The sequence below is a fragment of the Typha latifolia genome, chromosome 15, assembly GCF_019914945.1.
Source record: "Typha latifolia isolate L0001 chromosome 15, TyphaL0001v2, whole genome shotgun sequence".
NCBI classification, from domain to species: Eukaryota; Viridiplantae; Streptophyta; class Magnoliopsida; order Poales; family Typhaceae; genus Typha; species Typha latifolia.
Window position 1 is genome coordinate 8043303 of NC_133100.1, and position 21464 is coordinate 8064766.

The window sequence follows — 21464 nt, forward strand, 5'->3', positions numbered from 1 at the left end:
ATGACGATTCCAGTGATCGATTTCTCCAAGTTGGAAGGCGAGGAGAGGATTGAAACTTTGTCCCAGATTGCTAATGGCTGCGAAGAATGGGGATTTTTCCAAGTAAGTACTCAATTAGGCATTTTTATCTTCCCCCTCCTTTTAAAATTATTATTATTATTATAAGAACTAGTAATAATGTGTAAAAGAGCTCTATGAGTGACATCACTGGCTAAGTCTCATTAGTTGATGTTGTTAATTTTTGTTAGCTTGTGAACCATGGAGTCCCAGTGGAGCTTCTGCAACGCGTGAAGAACGTTTGCTCCGAATGCTACGAACTGAGAGAGGAAGAGTTCAAGAAATCTAAGCCTGTCCAGCTTTTGGACAAAGTTTTGGATCAACAAGGCCAAGAAGGGCAATCCGTCGAACAGTTGGAGAATGTCGATTGGGAGGATGTCTTTTTCCTCCACGATGATAACGATTGGCCATCTAACCCACCACAGTTCATGTAAGCCATTACATAAAATGATACATAAACTTAGTAGAGAATTTACTTCTTTTTTTCTTCTTTGAACTTAATATTATCTAGAGTAACGATTACGTATGCTACCGCATTGCAGTGAAACTATGAAGGAGTACAGGAGAGAGGTGAAGAAGCTGGCGGAGAGAGTGATGGAGGTAATGGAGGAGAATTTAAGGCTAGCAAAAGGGCAGATGAAGAAGACGTTCTCGTGCAACGGGCAACACGAGCCTTTCTTCGGCACCAAGGTGAGTCACTACCCTCCATGCCCCCGCCTCGACTTGGTCGCCGGCCTCCGCGCCCACACCGACGCCGGCGGCATCATCCTCCTCTCCCAGGACGACCGCGTCGGCGGCCTGCAGATCCTCAAGGACGGGCGGTGGGTCGACGTCCAGCCGGTGGCGAATGCCATCGTGGTCAACACCGGCGACCAGATCGAGGTCATGAGCAACGGGCGGTACAAGAGCGTGTGGCACCGCGTCGTGGCCACCGGCGACGGCAACCGCCAGTCGGTGGCGTCGTTCTATAACCCTTCGTTTAAGGCAACCATTGCTCCGGTGGCCAGCGAGGAGGAGGAGGAGGAGGTGGGTGGGAGTTTGTATCCGAAGTTGGTGTTTGGAGACTACATGGATGTGTATGCGAAGCAGAAGTTCGTACCCAAGGAGACAAGGTTTGAAGCAGTAGGAGGATCTTCAAGGATATGAGAAATAATCTTCTTGTTAAAAGTTTTTTAAGTGTTGGTTGATGTTGGATTGTTTAGATAAAAATAATTAGATTACTATTTCTTTCATTAATTTGTAATGTTTTAAGTACAAACATTAGCAAAGGCCAAAGGGTGACTGCTGTGAGTGACTCATTCTGTACTCATTTCTAATTAGTATTTTCTATTATCAACTGCTGTATAAAATATATGAGCCGGAAATTTGACACACTTTTAATTTCTATATAAAAAAAATATAAGCAAAATAAAGCCTATGCAATGAAATTTGACCACAGATCCGTGAGAGAGAGGAATAAATCTAAATTAACTATTTATTTTTATTTTTTTTAATATGCAAGAGACCGGTATATGTAATCAAAGACCAATGGCAATTACTCTTCCACGCCCTGGTCTTTAATTTTTTTTAAATATTTTTATTATCGACAATATTAAAATTTTAATTAGTAATTATTAGAGTTGTAAATTAGTCATACTTATCGGAAAATTAATTGTGCTGGAATTAATTTGCTAACCATGATAATGGCTTAGGCTTCGAGTCTCCGATCCCTCGGGAGACTTTTGTAAAGAATTTTATAAAATCCCTTTCGGTTAAAAAATATAAATAATCCAACGGCCAAGTATACGGCAACGGTATCGCCTACGTGGAGCGCGACGTTCGCGGTCTTCGCCTCGCGTCAAAAGGATTACCACCTCACACACCTCGGCGGCGAGCTCGACCTCCTTCCCTTCTCATGGCTATGGCGATGATGACCTCCTCCCGCCCCTCCGCGACCGTAAGATTCCTCCAAATCCTCTCCAGATCTCCTTCTATTTTAGGATTCGTGACGGATTTGGATTTGATTCGTTCTTCCAGTTCGTCTAATTAGCCATCCATGAGTTGTTCGACCAAATTCCCCGGAGGAGTTATTGCAAAACGGTTCTTTTAGGGCCGACCCATTAAGCGAGATAAAAAGGAGCGGGCTTTTCTACATTAGATTGGTTATATAATGTTCTTTATGAAGATCTCTTGCCTCCTAATGGGATATATGAGTGTTACTAAAAACCCTTGTGGAAAATTAAGGAGGAGCAGGCATTGCTAGATTTCATTGGTCATATAGTGGCATTTTAGGGGCTTCTTGGACTTCTATTTAATCTTTCATGCAAAATAACTATTTCATATTTGTGATTCTTGCTGATCTTATTTGATTGATTCATGTTATTGCGAAGTGCAGATAATTGCAGGTCTTAGAGAAGCTTTTCGATCAGCTTTCAAAGGCAAGTTTGTGAGTGATAATTTCCTTCTTAGCTTTGGTGTGCTCGACTGTTATACTCCCTACTTATTAAGCTAATTTATTCAGCAGGTTTTCAACGTGTGTCTACTAGTGAAATAAGCTTTAAGAATGGAGTGCTTAGTGAAAGTAGAAAGGCTCTTCTTCCTTTTAAATGCTCTGTCCTGCATATTCGAGTGGTGCACAATCATTCTTTAGCTAAGGGCAGATCAAAGGAGAACTATAATCCTTCTCTACAATTTCTAAGGGACAAGAAGATAGTTCCTGATTCAGATCCTCCGAGCTCCAAGGATGTGAACCTCTTGTACCAATTTTTTGATCAAAGGTATATTTGAGATGTGAACCTTCTTGTTCTCTATCTCAACTTTCAGTGAAGTCAGACGGTAGCATCTTTAAGTGATTTAGTTCTCATTATTAACTAATTTCCTCAGTAGCAAGCTCATGGTGTTAACAGGAGCAGGAATGAGCACGGAGTCGGGGATTCCTGATTATAGAAGGTATATGTGTGCTTTGCATGTTTTAATCATTGCCAGACCCATCTTTTTCAAAGATATCTTGCTTTCTTGTTTACCTTGAAGGGTGTTATTAACTTAAACTGTCTCCTATGGCAGTCCAAATGGAGCTTACAGTACGGGTTTCAAACCAATTACTCACCAGGTGACATCCTAGTGCAAATGCTGATTTTACCTCAGTCAGGCATGCTTTCGTTATGTTTCTTTTTTCTCTCTCTCTATTTTCCTCTCTACCGAACTTAGACAAGTTTTGTTGTGTTTCTGGGCATTCAATCCTGCTAAATTTGTGTTTCTTCCTACTTCTGCTTCAACAAAAAGCAGGAGTTTGTCCGTTCAAGCCGTTCCCGCAGGCGATACTGGGCTAGAAGCTATGCTGGATGGAGAAGGTTCACTGCAGCACAACCAAGTACAGCCCATAATGCTCTAGCATCTTTGGAAAAAGTTGGTCGTGTCAATTTGATGGTGACCCAAAATGTTGATAGGTGAGGGAACCCACACCCTTTTCTCATGGTGCTTTCCTGTAGCTGTGTTCCTTGTTACTTATGCTTAGAACTTTCAGGTTGCATCATCGTGCTGGAAGTAACCCACTTGAATTGCATGGAACTGTGTATATTGTAGCATGTTTGAAGTGTGGTACCTCCGTTAGCCGAGAATTATTTCAAGAGCAAGTGAAGGTCCTCAATCCAAAGGTTGACCTTTTTTTTTTGCACAAATATTCCCTTAGAAATTCAGGGAATGCATCTCAAATGTTTCTGGTGCATGTATACTGTATAGAATGTATAAGTACAAAATGCAGTCAATATTAACGAACAATTATTTCTTCTACTTATCTTTTGAAAACATAATACAGACCAAATGAATATTTGCCATAAACTGTTTTGAGTATAGGGCAATTTCAAGGTGTACACTAGATTTATGAAGATAAATAATGAGGAAGGTAGTATCTGGTAATGTGGGATATATTGAGTATCAAATTTAAGTTAGCCACTTCTTATGTGAGAATCTAGAACTGTTTTATGACCTATTAGCAATTTCCTTTTATGGTTGTTGTAACTATTCGTTAAAATGTGTCTCTATAGAATTAAGTATAAAGTGGATAAAGAGGATCATAATCTTCTGCAGTGGGCTTCAGCAATTGAAAGTTTGGAAGGTGGGACACCAGGCTCAGACAAAAGCTTCGGGATGCAGCAACGTCCTGATGGTGATATTGAGATTGATGAGAAGTTTTGGGAGGAGGATTTTGTTGTTCCTGATTGCCAGCAATGTGGTGGAATTCTAAAACCTGATGTAAGCAAATTGTCACTTATGATGCTATAGTCGTGATATTGGCCAATTGATATATCTGGAACAAAGGTCAAATATGTATTTGCTAATACTTTCGTTCATTTCATTTTGTACAGAAATTTCTGTACTATATTTGTTAAAGCCTATTTTACTTTGTGTTTGGAGGTATTTTTAGAGAATTGATGCATTCCCAATACATTGCTGAAGGGATTAGCATCTTAGGTTTCATTTAAAGGACTTGAATATCACAAGAAAATAAGAATAAGACTTCAATGATGCTTTCAGGCAACTTTGGAAAATGTTGAATTTTTGCATTAGTGGAAAATCAGATAGACCACTATCTTGCAATCATATTGGCACATTGTTTCAATGACATGAAGTATCAAGTTTCATCTTAAGGAAGCCTCTTTCTCCTCTTATTTTAGCTGAATTTCTCTGCTCCCTCATTTTTAGAATTGACTTGTCTGGAAGACTGGAATCATTGTTCACACTTGTCCTATCATACTATTCACAGCTAGTGGCACTATATGCTTAGTAAAAAGCAATAGTGTAATTGATCTGTTAGGACTTGGGCTGAACTTTCTCTCTTGAAATATTTCCAAGTAAAAGATGGGAATGGAACTTCTATTTTTGCTTGATAGGGGAAAATAACTAAACTTTAGACCAAGTTTAGATGATTGAGATTATTTGTCTCGTCTTAATATGTTCTTTGAATCATTTCTATGCAATTCTACCTCTTAAAGATTTTCTGCTATGGTTCTTGTTCCAGCAAGTAGTGAAAGTAAGATGGATGAAGGTTGAAATGAATGCTAAACTACTTGGTTGTTTTCTTATGTTTCCTCAATTATCTGAAGGTGGTCTTCTTTGGTGATAATGTCCCTAAAGACAGAGCTGACAAAGCTATGGAAGGTGCAAGAGGATGTGATTCTTTTCTGGTCCTTGGTTCATCACTGATGACGATGTCTGCTTTCAGACTTGTCAGGTATGATGTTAGACTCCCAATAATTTAGAACACAATCAATCTGCAACAAGGCTCTTAACTTTGCGGTGAAGTATAACTGCTCTTAATTTTTGGTGATTAACACACCTACTTAGATGTTGCCTCTTTCATACACATCAGGGCTAATTTTCACAAACAAACTACCGAAGAACATATACACTGTCAGTCTCCATCATGTAGTATTAATCGTCAGATAGAACAGTAACAACTGAATCAACCTTCACAAGATACAGAAAATAGGATGTAATGAAGAGTGAAGCTAAAATTGCATCTCTACTCAATAATACTGATCTACTAACGTTGCATTTCACCTTTTATTTTTCTTTTTCTTGGTCTGGACCTCACCTGGGTTGCACTTTGCCAATTAAACGTTCTAGACTTTTGAAGGAACTCAACATGATCTACTGTAAAAGGGGCTAATGCATGCTTGACAATTGTATCTCTGCAGAGCTGCGCATGAAGCAAAAGCTCCTATAGCAATCGTCAATCTTGGAGATACAAGGGCTGATGATCTTGCATCCTTCAAAATAAGTGCAAGATGCGGAGAGGTCAGCAGATTTTCTTTTTTTTTTTAAATTTTTTTAAAAAAATTTAACAGCTTTCTAGTGAGCGCAGATGCTAATTATATTTCTGTCTTATTGTGTATTCCAGATAATGCCCAGATTGCTTGAAATGGGAACCCTTTCTATACCTAGTGCCAGCTGAATATGTTCTGGAATTAACACTCTGCTCTCATAGTTAGACTCTGAAGAGAGCTTCCGAGGATTTCAATTGCTAAAACTGCAGCTTGATGCCGCGAAGTGGAATCCTGAAAGTTGCACCTTGAAATCTATGTACTTCCAGTGAATATAGCATCAACACAAGGTCATGCTTGTTGATGACTTTTCTTGGATTAGTTCTGAAAATGAAAATAATACATTAATGTGCCTCAAGCAAGTCATAAATCTATGAGCAATAGGACCAGTTTTTATGGCATGGTTTTATGTCTATTGCTTGAGAAATGTTCATTTCACACCCTATATTACAGAAGTATTCTGGTTCAAACTCTTAACTCTATAGTTGGCATACTCCAGGTTTTCGCAATTTCACTGGTCATATCCTATTGTTTTAGTATTTTATATTCAAGCCTCCTATTTAGGCTTTAATCTCATAAAACCGCCTTATGATTTTCTGAAAATATATAAAGGACTTAGTCATTTATCATTCAATGAATGAATGAAGAACTTGATTGATACCAGGGGATCAATCAAATCGGAATCTTTCTTCCTCTATCATTTTCAATCTTAGTTAATTCTTTATATTTATACCTGATCAAGGTAGTCGTCCTATATTCCAGTACAACTATTCCAAGCGATATTTTTTAAAAAACGTAAAATGAAATATGAATATTGAAAAAAATTTGGTGTGAGTGGTAAAATCATTTAAAAATGTTATGGTGCAAAATATAATTTTCCATATATTTTTCAAGAAAAATTCAAATTCGAACGGGTTAAAATATATTAGTACGTCCTGTAATTTTTTCTTAATCAAAGCCACTTTATTTTGAATCAAAATACCTTCTTTAATTTATTAATGTATCCATATTTTTCTAATTTAAAAAAGTATTACTTGTTAAGTTTTTTTGAAACTATTATTATTTTGAACAAAGATCACTTTTGTCTTTTCAAATTTTTATTGTGTATCACTGAACCACGCTAAATATTCTCAATTTATTTAAATTATATTATTATTATTTAATAATATTTATATTTTGGAAAAAAAGATAGAGTGAGACATAGTGATACTAAATAAAGTTCCAACTAGCTGTAGTAAAATTAGTAAAATTTTATATAGTTAAGTTCAATCTAATGAGGCCAATTATTACAAAAAATAAATAAATTATTTGATAATTTAATAGTTAGGTTAATGAGTCGGCGGTAAAGGATGTCATAATAATTTAATTGGTGATTTATTTGGTTCATATTAACCTTTCGAGGTTTTAAATGATTAAAAAAGAATCAAAATTTGAAATTCCAAAGTTTAAAAGAATGCACGTGTGCTCGCGGATCATAATATCAAGTGATCCAAAAGCAATCGATCTGAAGAACCTCTGGCTCCTGTTCACCAAAAATGGCCAGTGGGACCCCCCAACCCCAGTCGACGGTGCATAATCCGAGGCATAAAACCCATAGCAACATACCATTAGCAATCGAGGAAGCTTCTCGCGAGAGGTGATGGAGGAAAGCAAAGACTTGGGGGAGATGAAGGTGGAGTTGGAATGGGAGGAGAAGGGCCGGCTCTACGAGGCGTACAACGAGCTCCACGGGGTGGCGGCGGAGTTCGAGACGCGGATCGATGCGCCGGCGGTGCTGGTTGTGGGGCATCAGACCGACGGGAAGAGCGCCCTCGTGGAGGCCCTCATGGGCTTCCAGTTCAACCACGTCGGTGGCGGCACCAAGACGCGGCGGCCCATCACCCTCCATATGCGCTACGACCCCGCCTGCGAGCTCCCGCTCTGCCGCCTCGTTGCCGAGGCCGACCCCAGCGTCGCCCAGCCGATGTCCCTCGACGACATCCAGGTCTGGGATTCTTCGACTCTTTCCTCTCCTTCTCGTGCTTCTTCAAACCGCAATGCGGTTATGGTGTTTGTTTGAGGGCGTGTTTGGTTTTGTGCGTCTTTCTTGAAGTCGGTTGAAGTTAGGATGGGATGGATTAAAGGAGGCTTAATTTAGAAGCTCGATTAGAAAAGGCTTTAGAACCGTAGCTTTTATAATTGTAGTAAATTAGAACAAGGGAAAAAAAACAAATATTATTTGAAAAAATATGTTATGATCATATTTCCATATTGCCTTGGTAAAAATAGTAAAACTGTAGCTGTTCTTTTATTTTTTGGATGGGTGTCTATTGTAATACCCATCCTATTCTTCTTCTTATATTTCCTGCCTGCAGGCATATATTGAAGCTGAAAACATGAGGCTGGAGAGTGATCCTTGTCAATTCTCAGAGAAGGAAATTATAATTAAGGTAGCATACAAGTACTGTCCAAATCTGACCATTATCGACACTCCAGGGCTTATAATTCCTGCCCCAGGTCGGAAGAATCGAGTTTTGCAGGTATCCTCTATGTATAGAGATATTTTATATGTATGCTTGATGATTACTTCTGGTTCCATTATTGAACTGCTATCTTGAGAATATGGTGCTTTGTACTATTATTTCATTAATCCGTCTTATGACTTATGGGGATCAAGTGGTCAACTATTAAGCTTTATACAGTAGGAATTTTATGGCTTGAAGCTGGAACATACGTTGTCAGATTTACAAATTATTTTTTTTTAAATTTTTTTTGGAGGCCCTACTTAGCTGAATCTGTAGGACCTCTGCAGCTATTAGTCTCGCTCAGAATACTCTTCCTTTATGGGAAAACTCTTTGCAGGGGCAAGCTCGTGCAGTGGAGGCTCTCGTGCGAGCTAAAATGCAACATAAAGAGTTTATAATATTGTGCCTTGAAGATTGCAGTGATTGGAGTAATGCAACTACGCGGAGAGTAGTGATGCAAGTATGCATATTTTCTGTTAGCACTTCCCTGTCAGCATATTTGGTTTTCTTCAGGAAAAGATTCTGGCATGGCTGCAGTAATGGTCCAGATTTTCTATTCTCCTGGTCAACAGTAGCTCTTTTTCATGTTTCTTTTTGTTAATCCAGATTGACCCTGAGCTCTCAAGGACTGTCATAGTGTCCACAAAACTTGATACAAAAATTCCTCAATTTGCTCGGGCCTCAGATGTGGAAGTGTTTCTTCGACCACCTTCTTGCATCTTAGACGGTTGCTTATTGGGTGATTCACCCTTCTTTACATCTGTACCCTCTGGGAGAGTTGGTTCTGGTCATGAAGCTGTCTTCAGATCAAATGAAGAATTTAAAAAAGTATAGTTTCTTTGTATCTTCTTTATAATTTGAATTTCATCTGTTCCCTTGATATCAGTAAATTAAGGTACATCTCACAATGAAATGCATATCTAAACTGTTGAGTGGGAAAAATCGATGTTCCATCTGGTAAACACACCATTAATAACCCATGGTTTATGTTGAGGAGAAGTATGTCAATTGCTGAGATAGAAGGACATGCCGAGTTTCTGTAGATATTGAAAAGTCCCTGAAAGTTTGTTGATAGTGCTAACTGCTAGTAATATTTGCCCAGCAACAAATGTGATTGTAGGAGTAAGTAATGACAAAAAGGAATAGAAAATAAAAGGTCTTCTCCTGACAGGAATTGGAGATCTGTTTCATAATTATTTGTTACTATTACTTCATATAATTTATGCGAGCATAACTGATGCTAAAGTGACCTGTGCTGGTCAAATCAAAAATTGACCTATCATAAATATTTGTGCTTGGACAGTTCTAACAGGCTTTATCATTATCGTCATTGTTATTCTTGTAAGAAACACAATAGAGACTCTAGGGGTTACTACAGTGAACCTTCTGGAATCCGGCTTGTATCTGAAAAAGACATTCATTTAAAATCACTGTATGACATTGGTTTTAGCGCAGGCTATTTCATTGAGAGAATTGGAAGATGTTGCATCTTTGGAGGAAAAGTTAGGCAGACTGTTGTCAAAAGAGGAAAGGAGTAGAATAGGAGTGAGCAGCCTAAGGTTATTTTTGGAAGAATTGCTGCAGAAGAGGTTCAAAGACACTCTTTCTCCATTATTTCTCCAGAACCAATATCCTTGTAGGCTAACATAATTCTGTCTTATCGGTCCAAAGGTACATGGACAGTGTCCCGCTTATTATTCCACTTCTTGAAAAGGAATACCGGAGTGCAACAAGGAGGCTGCGTGAAGTTAGTCAAGAAATCTGGTAAATTGTTCTTTACTTGCTTGAATTGGAGTGTCTATATACACCAAGTTTTTGTGTTTCTTTGTAAGATCTTCTGTCATCAGTAGGTTATAAGCTTTCCCAGAAACCATATGGGGTATCAAAGGTTACAGATTCTATTATTTTGTTTTTGTTGTCAAAACTTTTTGTTAATTACAGTTGCAGTTTACACATATTGAAGCCATTTCCCTGATGTGTCCTCTTCATGATGTGTACATCTTCATGCAGCAACTTGGATGAAGTAAAACTCAAGGAGAAAGGGCGTGCATTTCATGATTCTTTCTTGATGAAGGTTGGCATTATTTGTACTTCAAGCAGGCCATAATTTTGTTTCTGATAATTTCCTGCATATACAAGTGGGTGTTTCATTATAATATAGTCTTGTTTTCATTGTATGATAAGAAGTATAATAATGCCAGGTCACAATATTATGTTTCAGGTTCCTCCTATTCGTTGTACATCTATCAAGGAATAACCATTCTTTATCATTCACAGTTATAACAGCCCAAGTACCACTCTTTGTCTGATGAAAATTCAAATATCTATACCGTAAAATTCTCTGTGATGTGCCAAACCCACGAGAGTGTATTTTATCATGAACAATGACTGCTTCTATTTTTCCATATTACTTATTCTAGTTTTTATAATTCCATCTAGCAATTATTCCTCCACAAGAAATGTTTGTTCTCTTGGCCGATGGTAAGCATTTTCTTTATTAAAGAAAATGATGTTTTGGAGAGGGTTCATTATGTGTAGCTAGATAGAACTGTTACTCAAATCTTGCTTGAATGAGCAGACTCTATCTTCATTTATTGGGTTTTCAGCAGTGTTTAATATAAGGGTCTCATAGCACTATAGCGCATGATATTGCTGTTGGTTATTGTCAAATTTTTCCTGTCTTTACAACAAGAGAACAACATTAGTTTCCAGAGAATTCTATAACATTAGCCATATTGTCTTGCTAAGAGGCTAAGTCTTTGTGGTAGTTTTATGTCAGTGATTTCTTTTCCCACTTGTCAGCTTTGAGCACCAGAAGGATACAGGTGCTGGTTTTTTTGTCAAATTGTTCCTGCCTTTGCAACAAAAGTATAACATAAGCATATAAAGAAATAGAGTGGAAAACACGCTGAACTCATTCTTCCTATGTTGTTGGTTGAGTAACATTGTTCTTATTGCAGTTATCTTTGCTACTGAAAGGCACGGTGGTGGCGCCTCCTGATAAATTTGGTAAGATATTGTTTCTAATTGTTGAAGAGCTGCACGATCTCACTTGAATTTAATTGTTCTCCTAAGAGATAACTTCTAGCTTATTTTCTTTTGTTATAAAGTTCTTATGAATTTCTATTTGCAGGAGAAACATTACAAGATGAGAGAAATAATGGGGGAACATTCACTGGAACTGATAATCTCCAGCTTCCACACAAGATGATGCCTGTAAGTTATGATTTCTTTCCAATAGTGCGGCTTATGTTATTGAATTCTAATATCTTGCGAGCTATAGGTCAACTTGTCAACTTCAAGGGCATTGTACAGCATAAGGCTCCTGCCAGTGCAACCTGGTAACAGTCAGATGCTTGCAGCTGTCCCTCATTACTGGAGACCTAAATTTTCTAAACTGGAGTTGCAATATTTTGGATGTCGAGTTCCTCCATATTTTTTGTGAATATATATATATATACCTAAAATAGAAGCAAGCTGAGAAAAATGATCTAGTGATTGTTTTATGAGGAGACTTGTATTGTCCTGCATTTTGTTTTTCAAAACATTTTTAGTATTATGAGGTAGAAATTTGTCTCTGTTGTGATCTTTAAGACATTTGAACATGTTAACGTGGTCACTGGACCATCTGAACATAAATATGTAGTTAGTGGTCAACCTTTTTGGAATTCACCTAAACTCATGCATTGCTTAAAGGTTCATGCAGGGAGGAGATGAGGCAGAAATGTTCTTGCCATTTGCGATCAGTAGTTTTCTCTTCATTTCATTTTCCAGCTTTGAGTAAAAGATCTTCTCTGTGTGCTTAGTGGAATCCGATATTCTTATTGCTTCTTCATTTGCTTTAATGTAATCAAGATAAATATTTTCATATTAGTGGAACATACGATTTTCTTCACGTGAGTAGATTTATGTGTAGCTTACTAGCTTGTGCATAATCTTTCTGGCAACCTTTCCTGCTCAGAATGCTGGAATGCGTCTCTATGGTGGTGCGCAGTATCATCGTGCAATGGCTGAATTTCGTCTTTTGGTTGGAGGTGTCAAGTATCCTCCAATTACCAGGGAGGAAATTGTAAATGCCTGTGGAGTTGAAGACATTCATGATGGGACCAACTATTCTAGGTGCTTCATTTGTTGTGTTTGACCAAGTTACTAATATTTCTTTCTCCTCCCTCATCGATGAAATACCTTTTTTGAATATTTTGTTATCCTAGGACTGCTTGTGTAATTGCTGTTGCAAAAGCACGTGATACCTTTGAGCCATTTCTTCATCAGGTTTGTGATTCATATCGTTCATAGGAAGCACGCTAAACATGTCTAATTGTTTATGATTTTTACCCATTGTTTCCTTGCTGCAGTTGCGCTTTAGGCTAGGTGATATTTTTTTGTACTTTCAGCACCATTTAAAATCTGCACCTTCTCATTTTCTGCAGTTGGGCTTTAGGCTTTTATATATACTGAAGAGGTTACTTCCAATATCCAAATATCTACTTCAGGTATTGCTTTTCCTTGACTTTGGTGATGACACAAGTATTTATTTTCTGGAGAGCCTGATTATCAACTTTCAACAGAAAGATGGTGAGCATCTTAGTGGTCATGAAGTATTTCTAAGGCGTGTAGAGACTGCCTTCAATAATTTTGCTGAATCAACTGAGCAGGCATGCCGTGATAAGTAATTACCTTCACAAATTCAGTATCTTTTGGATGATTTTCTTTTCCAATTATTTTGCATTGGTGATTGTTCTTTATTGCCAGTTGAATTTGTTCACGAACTTTCACTATGATGAAATCCATCTACATATTTTTAATTTCTTTGCTTCTTTTTTAAACAAAACTTGCTTAGACCATATGAAAAGATTGGCATGTGGGCCTTTAAGTCTGAAGTCTGAACCAACTTCAACAAATCTTGGGTGGCAATTCACGGGCAAATGTTTGTACTATATGTATGCCGTCTCTTCAAGGCATTCTAATAGGATGAAGTAGCTGAAAATTTCTAGAAGAAGTATTTATATGTCAAAAGAGCACATAAAGGAAAATTTAAATTCTGCAGATGCATGGAGGACTTGGAAAGCACTACTCGCTATGTCACATGGTCCCTTCACAACAAGGTCAGAAATATTTATCTCTAATACCACAGACTTGCTTGACATCTTGTTCTGTTACTTGCACTTTATTTATTATATGATCTACAGAATCGTGCTGGATTACGTCAGTTCCTGGACTCATTTTCTGGAGCAGATCACTCTTCTTCTCCAGCTGTCCAGCATGAGTCATCCGGTGGGTTGAATGAGAATAAACATGAGAAGGTCAAGGCAGATTTAAAAGTCATTCACTCTGCGCCAGTTGTTGACTCAAATTCTTCTAGCACTGTAATGGAAACTAGGCTAGTAGATCTTTTGGATAGTACACTCTGGAACAGAAGGCTGGCACCTTCATCTGAAAGACTTGTTTATGCATTAGTACATCAGATTTTTCATGGCATTAAGGAGCATTTTTTGGTTTCTACAGAATTGAAGGTTTGTATATGCATCCTCTTTGGTTCTTCTTTATTTTTGTTTCTATAGTTTGCATTTCTCTTGGTTCTATTCTTATGTTATTTCTGATCTGGAACCTGCAGTTTAATTGTTTTCTCCTTATGCCGGTTGTTGACAAGTTGCCGGCACTTTTGCGAGAAGATCTTGAGTCTGCATTTGAAGATGATCTGGATAGTATCTTTGACATCACTCAGCTGCGCCACTCACTTGGGCAGCGCAAGCGGGAGCTGGAGATAGAGTTAAAAAGGGTACGGTTTATTATACCGTTACATTTCCTAATTTTTAGATCACACAGAAAGCCTCTTCTTCACCAATTGAATTGAAATTAATTTGTGCGCAGATTCAGCGCCTGAAGGAGAAATTTAGGGAGATAAATGAGAAGTTAAGTTCACCTCAGGTTCAGCATAAAAGATTATCATCTTTGCTGATCCGTTGCTAATGTAATAGAGATCTGAATCTAATCAAGAACAGCCTTGATAATGCCACTAAGTTTATTTTGGTTGATATAATTGTTTCTTGTAACCTCAATATGTCTATGGATGCTATTTATAACTGATGAGAAAGTTTCACTAGGTTGTGCATGCTCTTCTGGGATTAGATGCTTTGTTTATTGTTGTTTGTTGCTGTTTATATACTTTTTTCAATAGAGAAACGAGAACTTTATAGTGTCATATTTAAACATTAGGTCCTGTTGAGATTGGAACCTGGGCAGTGTTCAAACTTGCATATGTTTTGGTAAAAATAGTTGATCAAAGGAAAAGTAGTCTCGAATAGTGGGAGATGATATTGACTGTTATATTATTGGTAGAGTCTCCCCTCTGTTAATATTGCAAAGATGTTTCTCTACTTCAATGAAGCACTCTAAATGCTTGGTATATATATAGGTGCAAGCCCATGATGTTATGAAGTTGCATGCATACCTGCATTTAAGTAATTTGCAGTTTGAATCATATCTTTTCCGGTATTTGCAAATTACTCCCGTCTTTCAGCAGAAAGTAAAAAGGAAACGATTTTTGAAAAATAAAAGAAAATTTCACTGCTGTTGGATTTTTCAAGAAAAGCTAAGTATAGTGTTAGATTTGGTTAACTTACTATTTCATGTGATCATTTCAAAGGGTGTTTGTTAGTCTTACTATTAACTCAAGATGTGAGGTCTGATTTGCAAATCCCACAAATGTAGGGCGTCGTTTGCAAATTTCTAAAGGAAATCTCTCATCTGTCCCCGTATCTATTGTTATCCCTTCGTTCCCATGTCTGACTCTTTCCTCCACTCAACGTCAGAATGCCTCTCTCGCCGTCCACGGCCATTCTCACCAGCGGCGCCGCCATATCCCCCGTCATTCCCCTCATAATCCGCCGCCTCGATTCGCCCCAATCCATCCCATCTCTCGCTTCGGTCGATCAACCCGATCGCCTCCTCTCCCATTCTTCCACATCCAACCACGAGAAGCCTCGAATCACTAGGAGGGCCATCTCCTCCCCCTTCTCTTCCCATTCTTGATTCCATCACCAGCCGCAACCGCAGCCGCAGCCGCCGGCGCCTCCTTATCCCTAGAAGTGGACTTGGAGCGGTACACGGACCAATCGGAGGGATTCACCCTTTTAAAGCCGGCATCTTGGCGCAAGGTAATGGTCGTCTAATTTCGGGGCTAATCCCGAGTCCTTGGTGGGGTTTGGGTGTGATGATGAGGTGAATTTGGTGGGAATGCAGGTGGAGAAGGCGGGTGCGACGGCGCTGTTCGAGGAAGAAGGCAAAGGGATCAACAACATCGGAATCGTGGTCAGTCCCGTCCGCCTTTCGTCGCTTCGGGATTTCGGTACGCCGGAGTTCGTGGCGGATAAGCTCATACAAGCAGAGAGACGAAAGGTGATTCTGCTGCTCTTTTTAACATTGTGTGTGTGTGTGTGTGTGTGTGTGTGTATATAATGCAATCATTAGCGAGGATCCATGTCCGTTGCAAATTATGATTTGCATCATGTGAACAAGTATCTATGTTGGTGATGTTTGTAGGAGAGCACGAAGGATGCTAATGTATTGGGAGTTGCGGAGAGATGGTGTCAAAATGGTTTTCCAGTGTATGAGATTGAGTACAGAGTGGATAGCAGCAGAGGAGGGATGAAGAGGATCTTTTCTGCTGCATTCGTGGCTTCTAACAAGCTTTATCTTCTCAACATCGCTCACTCAGATCCTCCACATAATCCCTTGGACAACCAAACTAGAGGGATTCTGGAACAAGTTCTTCATTCCTTTGATGTGGTGGTTTGATCTTATCTTGTCATTAATTAATTCCTCCAAAAAAAAATTGATCACTTGCTAGAAAAGTAAATGAGCAAGTTGATTTTTTTCTCTTTTTTTTGGTGCAAAAATTGCAAGTATATATGTCATTGTAAATGCAGGTGCATGTTTCAGACTTTGAGCAAGTAACTAAGATTGAAAAAAATTGTGGGGATTTACCACCCCTTGTATTATAATCAATAAAATGTTACAATCTGTCATAAAACTATCTACCGTATAAAAATTGATCCAACATGACTTGCACTCAAATAGTAACATATTAGACTCGGTCAGAGACGATCACCTTTAAAGTATGCATTTCGACATGGTTGTGTTGTTATTACGAGTGATACTGTGTCAATATGGAGAATAGAAGTTATTACGAGTGGAACTCCCTATACAATTCATTAGTTGGCAAGTTTGCCTAAAAGCCCCCTATTATTGATTTATTTCGGTTTGAATCCTACCTTATAATTGTTCTTACTTAACGTGATTCTTAAATTCCTTAATTATCCTTTTCAATGCCCATAATAACTTTATATGTTATGGTTTTATTCTTACAATCATAAAAAAAAATTTAGCTATTTTAAAAAAACATTTACGGTTAGTTTATTTTTTAAAATATTTCTGTTCCTCTATTTAAAAAGATAATATATTAAAAAATTTTAAAGGTGTGCTTAAAAAAAATATAAAACGGCACAATACTAAAATTTCATAGTTTTCACTATAGCAGAACGGCGCGACTATTGTAGCAGAACTGGCGGGTCTAGTTGCGGGCTAAATGACAGGCTTCCGGGCCGGGTCGGGCGGACAAAGGGTTGATCCGTGCCGCCCATGGGTAGTTCAAGCTCGGGCCGAGCCGGCCTTAGCCCGGTCCAAAGCGGGCCGGATCGGGCTTGGCATGGGCGGGCTGGGCCTTTGATCAAGTCTAGGTGTGCACCGCACGTTCATCAAGGCTTGCTCAGCCATCGGACGGCTGTGGATAAATATATCTTTATGAAGCTACGATTAACTTTCTTCCGCTCTTTCTTTTTAGTCCTTTCCACTCCGTCTCTTATTCCTCCTCCACCCTTTCCAAATTCTCGTCTGGTCCTCGAGTCAAATCTTTCCACAAATCGGTTTATATCAAAATTATTCTCTCGATCTGCGAGTAGGTACGTGGAGATTCGTGATTTTCTCGAACAAGCTTCGTTTTGATTCGTGATTTTTTATGTTGCGTATGCGATCCGATTTGGTGAACCGAATCGAATTTGAGGTGTTTGATTAGAGGAATTGGATCAAAACGTCGTATTTTGCTTCAATCTTTTTGTTGGTTTGGTTGACGTGAATAATTATTCCTCAGAGTTGTTGTAATGGCGCTGCGGCGGCTCCTTGGGAGGAGCTCGGTCAACCAGATCTCGACTAGGGTTTTCCCGTCTCTGGGTCAACCCTTTTCTACATCTGCTTCGCCAGGCCAACCGATTCGGGCAACTCTCTTTCCCGGGGATGGAATCGGACCTGAGATTGCTGAGTCTGTTAAGCAGGTTGATTTCTTTGTTCATTCGTATGTCTCCTTTTTAGTTGGTGATTGGAAGATTTTTACCAATTATTTACTTGTTTCCTGTGATGTGATAAGTTATATGTTATTGATGAGGTACTAGTCTTGAAATTGTAGTTTGTATGTCCTTTTTTTTTTCATATGTGAAGATGCATTTAATTCTAAAGTAATAGGTTGAGATGCTGAACGATAAAGTAATGATGTTTTATTTTAGGTGGTAATAGTTTTCAATTGCTGTCCAATTCTTTTCATGGCCTTGAATTTATTATTCATGCAAGTAGAATTACCTAAAACTTGTAAGGCACATAGGCGGAGTCATAAACACTATGAAATGGTAAATGCAAATGGGAATGTGGAATCCACTAAAGGTTACACAAAAGTTTGCAAGAACCTACAGGACCAGCAATAATTAGCAATTCTGGGTCATGATACTGTGTGAAGAACATCTGTATGATGGTATCTGGCTTTCACCTAAATTACGGAACTTTCTTTATAGGGTTTGGAATCAAATAGAAACTTTTTGATTCAGACTTGTTGGTTTTAATTAGAGTTCAAACCTTACCCTTCCTTTTCTAGATTTTATGCTTGAATTACTTTGGTACTGTTGATTGATAGTGTTTTGTCTAGCTTTTGGGAAGATTTAAGCAATATTACAGAAGCTCAATGGGAATTGGCAATGCGGCAACAGGTCAATCATGGAGCCAGTTGATATTTTAGTATTGAAGTAACTATTATGGGTTTAAATCAGGTAGGGTCGTGTAATTTGATGCACAGGCAGGTTTTCATCCCACAGTCTTAGCCAATGTCTATTGTCTTCTATACTGTAAGCCTCATAATTCTTAGTTGACTGCAATCCAACCCAATAAGACCTGGGCCCTCTTTGGCCACTCACTGGAAACTGCTACATCCTTGCAATCTACCCTATCTTTTATTGCTCTTCTGACATTTAAGTTTAATCATGCAAATATTTGGAGGCGAATAGTCAAATGTTCTTTCTTACAGTGAGACGATAACAAGTTATTTTCCAACTTCTGTGCCATCTCATTCCTGAGTCTGCACATCTACTAGAGAGTTAGTGCTTAATATGGATGACATAGAGGACTGTGATTGATTAACGTCACCGTATTCGAATATAAGCTAAAGGATATGAGCGTTGGTATATCTTTTACATGACTTTTTAAAAATTTTCTTTCTGTTCTCTTGCTACAAAAGATGGCAGATGTCGTTGCCATATCCCTAATAAATGAACACATGATGGCTCTGTTTATGCTTTCATTTTAGTTTTCCTTTCATTTCCATTTTCAGTCATTTTGGATATAATTTGTGCCTGTGCAGGTGTTTAATGCAGCAGAAGTGCCAATAGAGTGGGAAGAACATTTTGTGGGTAAGGAAGTTGATCCCAGAACAGAGAGCTTTCTGACATGGGAAAGTCTGGAGTCAGTGCGGAGAAATGGTGTGGGCTTGAAGGGACCTATGGCTACACCTATTGGAAAAGGCCACAGGTCCTTGAATCTTACATTAAGGAAAGAGCTTGGTCTCTATGCTAATGTTAGACCTTGCTACAGTCTTCCTGGTTACAAAACACGATATGATGATGTAGATCTTGTCACAATTCGTGAAAATACTGAAGGAGAGTATAGTGGTCTTGAACACCAGGTAAGCATTTAATGCATTGTTCAATTTATATTGCTTACTTATGCCATCCACAATATATAATCAACTTAATGACTTCACTTGCAATAACTGAAGGTGGTGAGAGGTGTTGTAGAAAGTCTGAAAATCATTACTCGCCAGGCAAGTTTAAGGGTTGCAGAATATGCTTTCCATTATGCCAAGACAAACGGCCGTCAAAGGGTGTCCGCTATACACAAAGCCAATATCATGAGGAAGACCGATGGCCTTTTTCTCAAGGTGCTGGATGAATAATTGCATTGTTTTCAATGAACGGAAGAAAGTACCAATATATCCAATATATTCTATTTTACTTGCAGTGTTGCAGGGAGGTTGCAGAAAAGTATCCTGAAATAACTTATGAGGAGGTCATCATTGACAACTGTTGTATGATGGTATGATTAAACTGACATTTATTTTGAATTTTAATATTTGTGTGGATAATAGTTCATCTAGATGTGCTTAGAGATGAAGTCATCTAACCATGTGCCCATGTGCATTGATCTGGAGAGTCAATATGGTTGTGTTGTTGCCCCCTATATATATATATATATATATATATATTGAAATGGATCATTTCCTTATCTCATTCTGAACTCTGGCATGTTACAGCTTGTGAAAAATCCTGCTCTCTTTGATGTGCTAGTGATGCCAAATCTCTATGGTGACATCATCAGTGACCTTTGTGCTGGTTTGATTGGTGGCTTGGGCTTAACTCCTAGGTAACTGTGAGTATATAATTCATAGCTTAAATGGCTGAGGAAAGTGCTTGATAATTTATTTTTATTGTTCCTTTATAGCTGCAATATTGGTGAAGGCGGCATTGCTCTTGCAGAAGCTGTACATGGTTCAGCACCTGATATTGCTGGCAAGGTGAGCTCTCATTAAATCTGTCTCTGAACAACAAAACAATTATAATAACTATCAATATAAATCTGTAAACTCTTGCTATGAATGAATATGATAGTCTTGAAACTCTTGTGTGCATTGTCCAGTATGTTATGCTGATTTGTATTGATGTGTCTTGATATATATTTTATGGGCGTGCATTTTACAGTACTTGATGGAAATCATATGGTTTACCTGTTGATTTGTTGTTTGATTGTATCTGATGCATGTCTTGGTTGTTGCAGAATCTCGCAAATCCAACAGCACTCCTCCTGAGTTCTGTTATGATGTTACGCCACTTGCAGCTCAACGACAAGGCTGATCGAATTCACAACGCCATACTCAGTACCATTTCAGAAGGGAAGTATCGAACCGGCGATCTTGGTGGGAGCTCATCAACAACTGAATTTACAAAAGCAGTGTGCGATCATCTCTAGGTTCTTCACGCGCTTTTCTTACCGAGTTATTTGCACCGGAGAACAATTTTCGGAATTTAATCAGCCCGCTCTTCCTATTGTTTTTAACTCTGAGCTCATTTTGTGACAGCGAAATAATGTCCATGGTCACTCTATGGTATTTATTATTTAACTTTCTGTTCGGCAATTGTGTAATAATTAGCCACAGTCGGCCAACAGAAAATTTGTTTGTTTTTGGCCCTTGTGTATTCGTTCTCTCTTATTATGGATCTTAATCCAAGAGTTAGAAACCTCAGCGACCGCAGTTTGATGGGTTCGAGATATGAAACAAAATCTTAGTTAATATTATTAAAATTTCATTAATTTGGTAGTCTATGGATTTATCGATTACAGGGACTGTTATACACGAGGAGTGCTGACCTTAGCTCTGCACAATAAATACGATTGCTGATTTCTGGTACATGCCACGTTGAATTGGTGTGTTGTTGGTATACTGTATATTGAAAATTAATTTTTAAATTTCTTTTATGAACTTAAAATAAGTTTAAAGGGATAAACCAAAACCCCTACGACACCGAATTTTTTAGTATAATATATGCAATATATTCTCCTGATTTTGATTAAATTTTCTCATATCTTTTCAGTTTAGGGCAAATAGTATAGGAATGGCAAAATTCATCTTTTGAGGAGGATCTAACTAATAGCCTTTATCGGCTCGTGATTAATAAAAAAAAAAAAAAAAAAAAAAAAAAAAAAAATATATATATATATATATATATATTCT

The 21464-nt window shown here is 38.2% G+C and overlaps 5 protein-coding genes across 5 annotated transcripts; all 5 read left to right on the plus strand.

Moving 5' to 3' along the window:
- Window positions 1-1325, plus strand: LOC140802096 (1-aminocyclopropane-1-carboxylate oxidase-like). The gene is made up of 3 exons (XM_073157526.1): window positions 1-102; window positions 249-487; window positions 600-1325. The coding sequence occupies exons 1-3, from the start codon at window positions 1-3 to the stop codon at window positions 1201-1203; spliced, it is 945 nt and encodes a 314-aa protein (XP_073013627.1). The 3' UTR covers window positions 1204-1325.
- Window positions 1326-1769: 444 nt separating this feature from the next.
- Window positions 1770-6335, plus strand: LOC140801576 (NAD-dependent protein deacylase SRT2). Its single transcript, XM_073156744.1, has 11 exons — window positions 1770-1993; window positions 2432-2474; window positions 2561-2813; window positions 2920-2985; window positions 3100-3145; window positions 3322-3482; window positions 3560-3689; window positions 4123-4287; window positions 5139-5266; window positions 5733-5832; window positions 5936-6335. The coding sequence occupies exons 1-11, from the start codon at window positions 1952-1954 to the stop codon at window positions 5987-5989; spliced, it is 1188 nt and encodes a 395-aa protein (XP_073012845.1). The 5' UTR covers window positions 1770-1951; the 3' UTR covers window positions 5990-6335.
- Window positions 6336-7426: 1091 nt separating this feature from the next.
- On the plus strand, window positions 7427-14474 carry LOC140802032 (dynamin-like protein ARC5). Its single transcript, XM_073157441.1, has 17 exons — window positions 7427-7842; window positions 8213-8377; window positions 8700-8822; window positions 8969-9190; window positions 9818-9951; window positions 10034-10126; window positions 10373-10436; window positions 11323-11371; window positions 11496-11578; window positions 12324-12481; window positions 12574-12634; window positions 12793-12855; window positions 12931-13031; window positions 13410-13467; window positions 13552-13875; window positions 13977-14141; window positions 14234-14474. Exons 1-17 carry the CDS (start codon window positions 7498-7500, stop codon window positions 14330-14332), a joined length of 2307 nt encoding a protein of 768 aa, XP_073013542.1. The 5' UTR covers window positions 7427-7497; the 3' UTR covers window positions 14333-14474.
- Window positions 14475-15175: 701 nt separating this feature from the next.
- On the plus strand, window positions 15176-16394 carry LOC140802198 (psbP domain-containing protein 2, chloroplastic-like). Its single transcript, XM_073157641.1, has 4 exons — window positions 15176-15289; window positions 15358-15519; window positions 15605-15760; window positions 15905-16394. Exons 1-4 carry the CDS (start codon window positions 15176-15178, stop codon window positions 16157-16159), a joined length of 687 nt encoding a protein of 228 aa, XP_073013742.1. The 3' UTR covers window positions 16160-16394.
- A 750-nt stretch (window positions 16395-17144) lies between these two features.
- Window positions 17145-20975, plus strand: LOC140802302 (isocitrate dehydrogenase [NAD] catalytic subunit 5, mitochondrial-like). The gene is made up of 8 exons (XM_073157779.1): window positions 17145-17322; window positions 17511-17691; window positions 19041-19361; window positions 19455-19616; window positions 19697-19771; window positions 19989-20098; window positions 20177-20249; window positions 20510-20975. Exons 1-8 carry the CDS (start codon window positions 17165-17167, stop codon window positions 20699-20701), a joined length of 1272 nt encoding a protein of 423 aa, XP_073013880.1. The 5' UTR covers window positions 17145-17164; the 3' UTR covers window positions 20702-20975.
- Window positions 20976-21464: the final 489 nt, after the last annotated feature.